Source organism: Ictalurus punctatus, chromosome 9, assembly GCF_001660625.3.
Source record: "Ictalurus punctatus breed USDA103 chromosome 9, Coco_2.0, whole genome shotgun sequence".
Lineage (NCBI taxonomy): Eukaryota > Metazoa > Chordata > Actinopteri > Siluriformes > Ictaluridae > Ictalurus > Ictalurus punctatus.
In genome coordinates, this window is record NC_030424.2 from 14,216,919 (window position 1) to 14,229,254 (window position 12,336).

Genomic DNA, 12,336 nt, shown 5'->3' on the forward strand with positions numbered 1-12,336 from the left:
CTACGCTAATTCTAAGATAGGAGACTATTTAGGACGCAGGCGAATTGGGACGCAGGATTGGTCGCTTGATTAATAGTCTTATCTCATTCTTTTACTCCTAAGTATTATATTTGTGTAGATAAATTACAAATTTATATATATATATATATATATATATATATATATATATATATATATATATATATATATATATATATATATATATATATACATACACACACACACACACACACACAAAATAAAACTGAGATGCCGGTTCATTTATTTTTTTTTTTGTTACCCAGAAACCTTGGGGTTGTGTCACAAATACATTTTTATCAACTGTAGTAAAGTAAAACATTAAATGAGTTCAATGTTTACAGTAAAACATGAAGTTATAGCACTTATACTTAACGTACACTCAATGAAACCTAATAGCTTAGACCTCTGGCTGCCAGCAGTGACGCAGGTGGGAGTTCAACTTGAACCCTGGTCGCTAAGGACACTAAGTCCAGCCCCGGCCATGCGGTCCAGCTGAATGAGACGAGGCCCAACTCTGAACACTGTTCATTCATTTTAATAGCATATCAAAACAGGTAACTGCACTATCATAAACAGTAAAAACAAATTCTGCTTAACATATAACCTGTTAATATTAAACGAGTTTATATTCAGGTTCAAGTTCCACTAGCTGGGACGAGTCTGCTAGATAGGGCTAAGTCATAAAACTGAATGCCATTTTCCCAACCGCAGACAGAGAAATGACTACGAAAAGGAGTTTTGTGCGGGAAGCGTCTCATCAGATCATAGCAGGCGGATCAGCAGGTAGGTCCTTTAAAAAAACCTGAGCTTTAGCCGAGCTAAAATCGCTAGCACACAATCCTGCACCGTTATAGGGTTCTTTATCGAAAGAAGAAGAAGAAAAAAAACACGCACGCGCGCGCTGCTCATAACGGTCTCCCCAATCTTGCATTTATATCTCACGTGTATCACACGTATACGCGACTAAACCGAGGTCAAACTGCATTTACGGGTTTTTAATCTGAGCATTTCGTGAACACGAGCCCACTACAGCTAGTTCCACCTTTAATATGGGCACGAGGCAGAGAGCACGCCTCAGTCCTGTAGCACAGGATACCCCTTTTAACTGCAGATCCACTCCTCTTATCCCTTCCTACACTATTCCAACAGACTACTAAACTGTTTGTTTTGTTTTGGATTCCTGGTATAAAACATCTAGGTTCTTTAATAATAACCTGCTAAAAATAATTCCAGCTTGGTCTGACCAGCTGCCAAAACACAACCCAAGCTGGTCAAACTGGTAAAAATCAATGCCAGATGGTTAGTTATTTTCTAGACTGATAAAAGACTACATTATATTTACATTTATGGCATTTGGCAGACGCGCTTATTCAGAGCGACTTACATATATCTCATGTATACAACTGAGAAGTTGACGGTTAAGGGTCTTGCTCAAGGGAAGAGCAGTGGCAGCTTGGTGGTGCTGGGATTTAAACACATGACCTTCTGGTTAGAAGTCTTAACCACTGAGCTATAACTGATAAAAGTCTAGAAAATAGTCCCTTGCACAAGTCTCCCCATGCTTCAGGGGCCTCCTCCAGGTACTCCAACTTCCTCCCCCATTCCAAAGACATGCATTGTAGGCTGATTGGCATTTAGAAATGGTCCGTAGTTTGTGAACGTGTGTGTAGTTGTAGCCTATGATAGGTTGGGACCCTGTCCAGGGTGTTCCCCACCTCGTACCCCGAGCTCCTGGGATAGGCTCCAAGCTCCAGTGCAACCCTGTGTAGGATAAGCGGTACGGAAAATGGATGGATTTTCTCAGTGGTTTACTGTTTTCTGTGTATTTTCTTTAATAAAAAAACCCCACACACATGTCTACAAACATTGCATTAGCAGTCATAGTAATACAGAAACTGTTTGCTTCTAACAGCACTTTCCAGCTGGCAGTGATGATCTACCAGTTTTACTAGCTCAGTCTGGGCTTTGTAGTGGTGTAACACAATACCAGTTTCTGAATATGTTTTAATGCTCCAAACATCTGTATATGTATATGTATCAGAATTAAAACTGATTAAAACTGAAGTGTTTAATTTTCAGTATAATTTCTTTTAATTAAAAATGAGCCCTGTGCCAAAGCCCTGTGCCATGGCATTACTACACAGAGGTAGACATGTCAGCCGTGCCAGAATGGTCTGTGAATTCTAGCTTTGACTGGTACACAACCTTATCATTCAAGTTTATAATTGGTCTCATCTAGAAATTTAATGCAGGAGTTGTTTTTGTTTGCACCTATCAGTGATATTTTCTAAAGAATTTAGTTGATAAAATTTTCCAAAATACTGTAAACTAAATACGTAATTTAAACCGGACACGAGTCCAATTATGAATGAACTCCGACTTGTCATGCACTCGGGTAAATTTGTACTCGAACTTGACACGGACTCTGACATTTTGGACTTGGAAATTTTTCAGAGTATAGTTGAGTAGGCATTATGTGCAACATGAAAATAAAGATAGTAAATAAATAACTAAATAAAATTAATGAATGTATCCCTGACTGACAAGGGGGCTTTCTGGGAAATAAATAAATACACACACACACCATGTCAAACTGCAGGTCTGGCTGAGTATTCATGTAAACACAGTCGGTTATGTCGTAAGTGAATGTAAACAGTTGAATCTGTGCATTAGGTCTTAAAGTGACAGCAGTATAATAAACCTGCTGCTGTCTGTGTCGTTAATGTTAATCAAACAAAGACAACAAGAAAATTACTCACTCAATTGACTGAATAACTTCAGTTCATTTAATAAGAATCACTGTATATGTCTTACAGTGATGTCTATTTTATTTTACATTTAATTGCTTTATTCAATTTTCCGTAGTATTTCTTATTTGAATAATACTGATAGACTTACCTGAGAAAACGTATCGTTATCATGAAATAAGATTGTAGTCATAACTCCCACCCCGAAACATTAGCATTTGGTGATTCCAGTCTTGAATTTCACGTAAAATGTACTTCTTAATGTCGTAAATATTATAAACCCTGCTGATAGGGATTTTTAAAATTTATTTTAGGAATTCAAATGAAAAAAGTTATAAGAACAGAGCTGTGTTCAGAAATGAGTTTGTTGTCATTCATACACTCTTAAAACAGATGTGTTAAAAAATAAGACATCATGTGTTCATTTTTAACACACCTGCATGTCTAGTTAAGGACAACACATTTTGTGTTGCTTTCAGCACAATCAGTGTGTTAGTACATTCAACACGTGTTGTGTGTTATTTTTAACACATCTTTGTGTGGAAATATTTAACACATCATGTGTTCATTTTTAGAACACCTTTGTGTTGCTTTCAACACAATCAGCGTGTTAGTACATTTAACACAATCAATGTTAGTACATTTAACACAATCAATGTTAGTACATTTAACACAATCAGTGTTAGTAAATTTAACACAATCAGTGTGTTAGTACATTTCCACACAAAGATGTGTTAAAAAATAACACAAAATAAGATCAGATGCAGACCCAGAGAATTATAAAATAACCTTAGTCCATATTTCACAGCCACCATAAAAACATGTCGTTAGTAGTGTAACGTCCACACTGAGGAAGCAGTACATGATATTCACTTTTGAATCTGTCGCGATAGGTAAAGTTAAAATGCACCTATTATGGTTTTGAAACATGCATAATTTTGTTTTAAAGGTCTCGTGCAAAAGATTTACATGCATCCAAGGTCAAAAAACACTTCAATGTGCTCATAATTTAAATGACAGCATTACCTTTTTTCCTCAGTGTCACAAACGACTCACTAAATGATCCAATCTAAAGGATTCATTCTAAATTCCTCCTTTCAGAGAACATACTCTGCTATGATTGGTCAGATGTCTCAGTCTGTTGTGATTAGTCTACCACTGTCACCGAGCAGCCAGTGAAGACCAGAGCTGGGGCTTTTTGTTACAAACCTATATAGGTTTGTACAGGAAGTAAGCCTGGAATCACTAACGACTCGTTTCAGCTGTTCAGAATCGGTTCCTTATTTTGGGAGACAATAAACTCATTTGTCGTGCACTTTGATTGTTGAAACTTTGCAGACTTTTTACATTCACCAAGCACTATAACACAATGCATGAAAGGTAATATTTGAAAAGCCATAATAGGTGCACTTTCATTATCACTCGCTGAGTTACTGTTTTCCAATGAATACATTTTCGAGAGCTCCCTGCTTAAATATCACAAATTCAGCCAGGCATTTTCAACAGCATTAACGCTAAATAGTTGTGAACGTTAATTTATTGGTGTTCATTTGGTTTTCTCACCTCAGGACTCCGACTCCGTGGTCCCAATCAAAAGGTCAAAGCAACAAACATTCACTTTGAGGCGAGTTCAGTGTTGGATGATGATGTCAGCAGTGCAGTGTGCAATGTCAATGGACAATAATTTAACACGTGTTGTGTTGGTCACGATTTTTTTCTTTTTTAAGGACATTTATTATAAATAAATGTGTTATAATTTAACTCGGCACACGGTGGCTTATTGGTTAGCACGTTCGCCTCACACCTCCAGGGTCCGGGGTTTGAGTCCCACCGGGGCCATGTATGTGCGGAGTTTGCATGTTCTCCCCGTGCTGCGGGGGTTTCCTCCGGGTACTCCGGTTTCCTCCCCTAGTCCAAAGACATGCATGGTAGGCTGATTGGCGTGTCTAAAGTGTCCGTAGTGTATGAATGAGTGTGTGTATGTGATTGTGCCCTGTGATGGACTGGCACCCTGTCCAGGGTGTACCCTGTCTTGTGCCTGATGCTCCCTGGGATAGGCTCCAGGTTCCCCGTGACCCTGAAAAGGAGTAAGCAGTAGAAGATGGATGGATGGATAGTTTAACTCAACATGTGTTGAAATGGTAATAACACAAAAAGTGTGTAGGGTATTAACACATCTTTTCTGAGAGTGTAGAGAGATTAAACGCAGTAATGAAGCTTGTTGTTATGACATGCTGCTGAATGTAACTCTGCTCTGTACTCTCTCTCAGACTGTATAACTGTGTCGAACTGGAGGACACGATATAGTGTGATACAATAACGAAACAGGTTAATTTGTATTTTTATACACTTTTATACACAAAGTTACACATATCCCTTTTTTCTTTGAAACCATTTTTTGATAGGAAACTAATTGAGGCGCTGATGATATGAAACAAAAATGTTAAATGGCAATGGCAAGATGTAATAGCGGTATTTTGTGTTACATTTATGCTGCCATTGGTTTGTGAAGGTTAAAATATAAATTTAACAGCTCAGTGTTGAGTTTACAATTGCAATTTCAAATCTTTTTTAAATTTAATTACTTTCTGGACTCGGACCATTTTGGACTCTGACTCAATTGGTTAAGGACTTAGTGTCAACTTGAACTCGACAAAGGTGGACTCGGACACAACATTACTATTCAATCTGACAGCTGGTAGTTAGTCAGACTGCTGAACTTTTTGGCTTCAAGAACAGGTTTAACACAGTGATGTACAGTATAGGTTAAACATTATGCTTGAAAAACTCCTGTAAGGTCATAAATGCCACATTTATTGTAATGGTTAAGCTCAAGGCATTTGCTATATATAGAGCACAGAGAATATTTTTATTCAGTGATAACAATATTAATTGTCTACTCAGAACATACTACTTACATGTCCTTTCACATCTCAACAAGCTTCTACAGTCAGGTCCATAAGTATTTCGACAGCGACACAATTTTCATAATTTTGCCTCTGTACACCACCACAATGGATTTGAAATGAAGCAATCAAAATATGACTGAAGTGTAGACCTTTCTGAGAGTCCCTGTGAAATGCAAATTAAAGGCTTGGGAAAAACTCTAGACCTTTTTTCCCTTAATTTTTCATGAAATAACGAGGAAACAGGTCACCCCTGGACATGAAACTGCTTGTCAGTCAATTGTCCAATTATTTTTGAGCCTGTGAAAATGGAGAGACTTTGTAAAAAAAAAACAAAAAAAACAGATAATTCCTAAACGGTTCCTAAACGGTTAATTCAATATTTTTGTTAAACCCCTTGAATTAAAGCTGAAAGTCTACACATCAATCACACCATGATTGCTTCATTTTAAACCCACTGTGGTGGTGTACAGAGGCAAAATGACAAAAATTGTGTCCCTGTCCAAATACTTATGGACCTGACTGTATCTGGGGATTCATACACACATGGCATTTGATGGTGGTATACTGCTCGGTCCCTAAAACCGAATTGCCCTCCATGGGGTCAGATGTTTTTATGTGTAAGCAACCCCCGGAATACCCATGTATGACTTCTTAAAATCACTGTTTGTTCAATTTTAAAATGTAATATTTTTAAGAGCTATTATATACAGCTAGTATAGTATATACAATACATTATACTGACTTTATGAATTCTTTCGTGTTTTTCAATGGGCAGTCTGGAAGTGAACCAATTACAGATATATTTAATTTTATGTTTCCAAATACAATATGGACTGGCAGTATATATATCAACATCTTCAATAATTTGGCACAGTGGCTTAGTGGTTAGCATGCTTGTCTCACACCTCTAGGCAGCTTAAATCCCACCTCTTCCTTGTGTGCACGGAGCCTGCATGTTCTCCATGTGATTTGGGGGTTTCCTCCAGGTTCTCCAATTTCTTCCCCCTGTCCAACGACATGCACTGTAGGCTGAGTAGCATCTCTAAATTGTCCATAGTGTGTGAATATGTGTCCTGTGATGGGGTGTCCCCTACCTTATGCCCCAAGTCCCTTGGGATAGGCTCCAGGCTCCCCGTGACCCTGTTTCGGATAAGTGGCATGGAAAATGGATGGATGGATGGATGTAGATTTCTGTAGTCTACAATGATGTCCATGATTAGGTGTTTGTAAACACTGACTATAAATTCTCACAGTGGTGATGTAGTTATTTACAGCTATAGCATCATGTAAATAGGGAAGAACGTTCGTACCTTGGGTGTCCTGGTGTCCTCTGTGAACTCTGTGGCTGTAGTCATATTTAATGGTCATCTTGACTGGACTTCTCTCTTTCTGCAGTCATTTGGCAGAGTTTAATAGACTGCCTAGTGCAGTCGGTTCTTGTCCTTGTAACCTCTGTTTGTCCCTCAGCGTCTTGAGTCCAACTCTCTATTAAAAGGACTGGAGAGAAAGCAGAGTTCAGTTGTGTTTCTCAATGCAGTCTTTCAATGTGTGTGTGTGTGTGTGTGTGTGTGTGTGTGTGTGTGTGCTTGTGTGTGTGTGTGTGTGTGTGTGTGTGTGTGTGTGTGTGTGTGTGTATGCTTGTGTGTGTGTGTGTGTGTGTGTGTGTGTGTGTGTGTGTGTGTGTGTGTGTGTGTGTGTGTGTGTGTGTGCGCTATATACCACCAGGGGGAAGCATTGCATCTATTTTTTTCTTCTTCCCTTTTCTTTCCCTTACACCATATTTTCAGCCAGAAAGCTTCACTCTCATTTCAGGAATAAACATAGAACCTGTAAAGTTTTTATATGGAAATAATACTGAGTGCCTCTTCCTGCTGGTGATATTTCAGTATTTAACATTAATCAGCATCTTTCTCCGTCAGACTTTAGATCTGCATTGTGATTCGTCCTTGGATTTAAATAAAACTACAATTATTAGTAAATTCTTTATGCCTATGTTTATTTAATAGTTCTAGCTCTTTATCTAACCACATAACAGGCTAATAAGACCAAACATGAAATATTTCCATTTTTGTTTAATTTATGAGTTTCTTTTTATTCACACATGAATAGATTTTTTTTTAATCGCAATTGAAATACTTCACATTGTTTAAAAAGCACTAATCCATTTCAAGTAATATTTAAACTTTATTGATTTTTTTCTTGTAGAATTTTTTTGGTGTGGAACTAGTCTTTTTTTTTTTTTTTTTTTTTTTTTTTTGCTTTTTTAAAGAAAAGAAAAGTTTCTTTTGAGTCATTTATCTCAGTTATTACCAAATTGTCAGGGGAAAAAAAAAACCTGTCAGATTTTACCTTAAGTGTTTTGGTAGTCATTTCCTCTCTACTTCCATGTTGCTCTGTGTAATTTGGTAAGATTTGCACAGAAATGTTTAAGTTATGATTAGCTTCTTTGTAAACGTATCCGCCGACTGCAAATGGAGTGTGTCGGGAAAAGACAGACAGCCTAAGTATGATTGAACTCAGTCCACTTCTGTGCAAGCCAACTGTCAGGCCCTCACTTAAAATGCACTCAGAGCTTACTAATTTTAATGGTCTTAAACTGTGTAATGAGCTTTAGGGAACACGGATCAAATAAATCAGTTTATTCGGATTAAGGAAGAAGAAAAGAAACAACAGGACGAAGATCAAATAAATAGATGCAAAGTGAAATAGTGACTTGGGCAAGGTTATTCCTGACTTGAGATATCTGATACAAATGAGCGTTTCCTCTCAGAGGCACAATTGGCTGCCATAATCAGAGTTCAATTAGGCCTAATATTTATTTCCAGAAACACTTGTACATATTTCGGCAGGGCTTTGATTGAGCTCCCTGTGGACATGCTGTAGACAGATGTTTAGATGATCTCATGTTTGAAGTAATGTTGATTTTGGAAGGTTACTTCACTGTATCTGCGCTAAATTGACCCCTTCTGTGTCAGTTTGGGATTGTCCTGTATGCATGTACTGTAGTTTGGCTTACGAAGAAGCTTACATTAGTTTTACTTGAGGCTACTGTTTTATATTGTGTAAAATATAAACATTTAATAGCATAATAGATTTATGCTTTTTAATTTTTGTTGTGAAAAGGTTTCCTTCCTAGAACAGGCTACTATACTACTATGAATATTCGAATATGGGTGGGAGAGAAGTATGCTTTTATATTTTGTATGGATTTTAATCCCTAATTCATCAGAATTGAAAGATTTGCACTTTTTCCCTCCTGTGCATTAAAAGCCCATACTCTGAGTTTGAGTAAGGTCTCCAGTAAACCACAGCAAACATTACAAAAACAAACAGAGGAGATTTATTGAGCACTAAGACTAATTATGCATGAGGAAATGTGCAGGATCATAATGTCACAAGAAATCAGTTGACTGCAGCCAGGCATGAATTACAACGGGAAAACACGAAGTAAGCGCTCAGCCTCTAAAAAAAAAAAAACACACACACACACACAGATTTCCTATAGGTACTATCACAGAAGGAGGGAATGGGTCCGATCAGATATGGGCCGTTTGAGTCATTGTAAGCACTACGCGAAGCGGCTGTTGTGTTTTCTGGTAGGTTTCCCTTTCTTATTCTGCACAAAGGATTCATGATAAATCCCAGAGTACCCTGTAAGACTTGTAGGACCCCGCTCTTTGGTGGCCGATTAGGTGGAACTACTGTTTAACTACTTCAAGTGTGTGCTGCTTTTGGGGAATCAGCTTCGGGTCAGAGATGGGCCTCTGTTCTGAGCTGGTGGAGCTTTTGTCTGCCTGTATTATGTATGAGTTGAGCAGCAGCCACTGACATTATCTTAATCACTTGATTGATAGCATTGGCTGAGCTGGGGACCAGGAAGGACAGTGTGTGGGAGACATTTTTGCTGTAATTTTTGTATGAATTAACACACACTCACACACACACACACACACACACACACACACACACACACACGCACATGTTATATTGCTGTAAGCGATAAAGATAATTGCAGTGTTATTGTAAGAGCAAAATCAGCGGCTTAATTATGATTGTTCAACATGGGAGGCTATCTCTGGATCATTACACACTCATATCTAAAGGCAGCAATTATTTAAATGACTCTATTTGTGATTTAGAGGGAAAAATGGACGAAAGCTTGCATCAGAAACAGTCACTGTTTTATCACCAAATACCCAATCATACTGAATGGCTTTTTTTTCCCTATATCCACTCCATTATGCCTTTTTTTGTTGTTGTTCTTTTGATTTATTTATTGATATGTTGTATTTTATACTATGTCAGTATCATACTCTTGAAATAATTTCATACCATGCACCAAACAAAAAATCCCATCCTGTTCTTCCCAAAAAGATAAAATGACATAAAATTGCACAGGTCTCCCCAAATCAGCTTCAAGGAATCATGGATCACTGCTGTAAAAAAAAAAAAAAAAAAAAAAAAAAAAAGGCATTTCAAACAGGAAGCTATTCCATGGTAGCCCCGAGCTTAGGTATACACGCTGTAATGCAGCACATGGCAGCAATAACATAACTGGCTAGAAGATCAGCTGAACAAGCTATGCCTAATTGAGCGCTTCGTCTAAGTAGTCAAGGACCATCATCTGAATAACCCTGTAAGAAAATGAAACTGTATTGCTTGCAGTGTGTGTGTGTGTCTGTATGTGCGTGCGTCTGTGTGTTTGCGTGCAAGCGTTCACTTTTTGTAAGGCTTGGGTGTCCTGTTGGCTCTTTCCAAATGTCATAATTAAGCACAGAAGGACCTTTTGGCTGAAGAACCTTTTGATTGTACAGAATTATCGCAAGACTATACAGATGTAAAAAGGACCACATGAACTTGAGTTTCCATCCTAGAGCCAGCTCTGAAAATAAAATCATATCCCATTTTACGAAGTATGTCCGCTTTTTGGATAAAAGTGCATTTTGGCGTTTGCGCTGCAAAAAAAAAAAAAAAAAATTTCCTTCTCGATCTCGGTAGATTCTGTGTGCTGCGATGCCCTTCGACTCCAACATCAATTGAAAATCTTCTTTTCCACTGAGCGAGAGAGATTTACTGCTGTGTTATATTCTGCCGTTCACTGTCCAGAAACTGCGGGTGAATCTGCCCTTATAATACCGCATTGCCATTTTCGTAGGCTTCTATTTTCTTTTGAGAAACCAGAACGGAACAGTTCTTAATGAGGGAGAGAAGAAGCATTGCCCTAATATAAACATCATGGACAGGACTGAGGGAAGGTTAACTCAATCTAATTTGAGAATGTAGAAAATTACAAACCTGATGACTTTTTAGAATAAAACGTTTGCATTATAAATAAACATAATAAGTACTGTCAAAAAAGGGCTTGTGAAGAAAGAACCGTTGATTTACAAGTGTGTGTGTGTGTGTGTGTGCGTGTTTCTGAGGACACACAAGTGTGTTTGTACCTCAGGACGATCACAGCTCGTCCGTCTCTTCCTTGGCGGAGAGAAAGCGTCTTGCACGGATGTAGCTCTGTCGAGATGAACGGCGCAAGTGCTAACGGTTGAATTTGATTGTTTTTTTCCTTGAGATTCTTTTGAGAGTGAAATGTCCTCTGCATGGTTGCGCATGCTGTTGTGCTCTTAATTAGGGAGTTTCAAATTTACACGCACTTTAGATAATTTCTGGGTTGAATCTAGCAAAAGGGTGACTTTGTCTTAAGAGTGGGACATTAGCAGAGAATGCAGGCGAATTCGGTAATGAGAACCAAAGCTGAGAAGACAGGCTGGGTCTAAATTTGTTTACAGTTTTATTATCCTTTCAAAAGAAAGGAGTCGTCCAATAAAATCGAGGCAGACACAAATGTCAAAATCGGGATCAAGTGAGAGAAGGACGGCGGGGGAAATGCAGCGATTCCCTTTATTATGTTTGAAATATGGGAAATTATACAGTGGAATAAAGCTATAAAAATTACATTGGGTCATGGAAAAGTGCACAGTCGTTACGTCTAGGATTCCTATTTGCTCATGCTAACCACTGGCACTGGGTGGGTCCTAACAAGCTACAGGAAGGGAATAATAGACCGGCTTTCATGCTTTCTTGTTCACAAATCTGCATTGGCTGCCTGACACATTATTCTTTCAGGAGAGAGCTCTGTGAGATAAAAATCTGGAGAATGACTTCAGCATGAAAACAATGCACTGAAGTTGTGCTGTAGGAAACAGTTTAAATAGATTTCATGGTTGGTCAAGTCTACATAGCAATTTAAAACCGTCTAAGATCATTTTGAGCTGGTACGCTAATTAAGATTTAGGGAATATTATAGATCTAAAGAATGTTATGAATGTTATGGATAAATTTGGATTAGATTTTCATTCATTTAAAATCTGTTATGAGGCAGAAAATAAGTTCCTAAAGTTAATTCATTCTCTCTCTCTCTCTCTCTCTCTCTCTCTCTCTCTCTCTCTCACTATATATATGTTTTCTCATTGTGATATCTATCTACCTATCTATCTATCTGTCTATCTATACAGTGCCATCAATAAATTGTATTTATTGTTTAACCTTTTGATCTTTTGTAACAACACAGGTTTATATAAAATAGCTTTGTTAAATATAGGTGTCCAACAATTTTTGGCACCCTTTTAGTCAATACTTTGTGCTACCTCCCTTTACCAAGA

At 37.9% G+C, this 12,336-nt stretch overlaps 1 protein-coding gene and 1 long non-coding RNA gene across 5 annotated transcripts in view; one reads left to right on the plus strand and one right to left on the minus strand.

Annotated features, from left to right (window-relative positions):
• The first annotated feature begins 443 nt into the window (after positions 1-443).
• slc25a21 (solute carrier family 25 member 21) overlaps positions 444-12,336 on the plus strand; it is a 95,512-nt gene continuing 83,619 nt past the window's right edge. For 2 of the 4 annotated variants that reach the window (XM_017476755.3, XM_017476756.3), the window contains exons 1-2: positions 444-575; positions 733-804. In XM_017476755.3, coding sequence (XP_017332244.1) covers positions 741-804 — 64 coding nt within the window. In that variant the 5' untranslated portion in view covers positions 444-575; positions 733-740. Of the gene's footprint in view, positions 576-732; positions 805-11,137; positions 11,219-12,336 lie in introns of those variants that run through there. The other 2 variants (XM_053682813.1, XM_017476758.3) reach the window with 2 other exon arrangements.
• LOC128633595 (uncharacterized) lies at positions 6,198-11,222 on the minus strand. The gene is made up of 4 exons (XR_008397027.1): positions 11,122-11,222; positions 6,988-7,174; positions 6,772-6,875; positions 6,198-6,682 (listed from the first exon to the last, which is right to left on the minus strand). It is a non-coding gene; the product is annotated as an uncharacterized LOC128633595 (long non-coding RNA).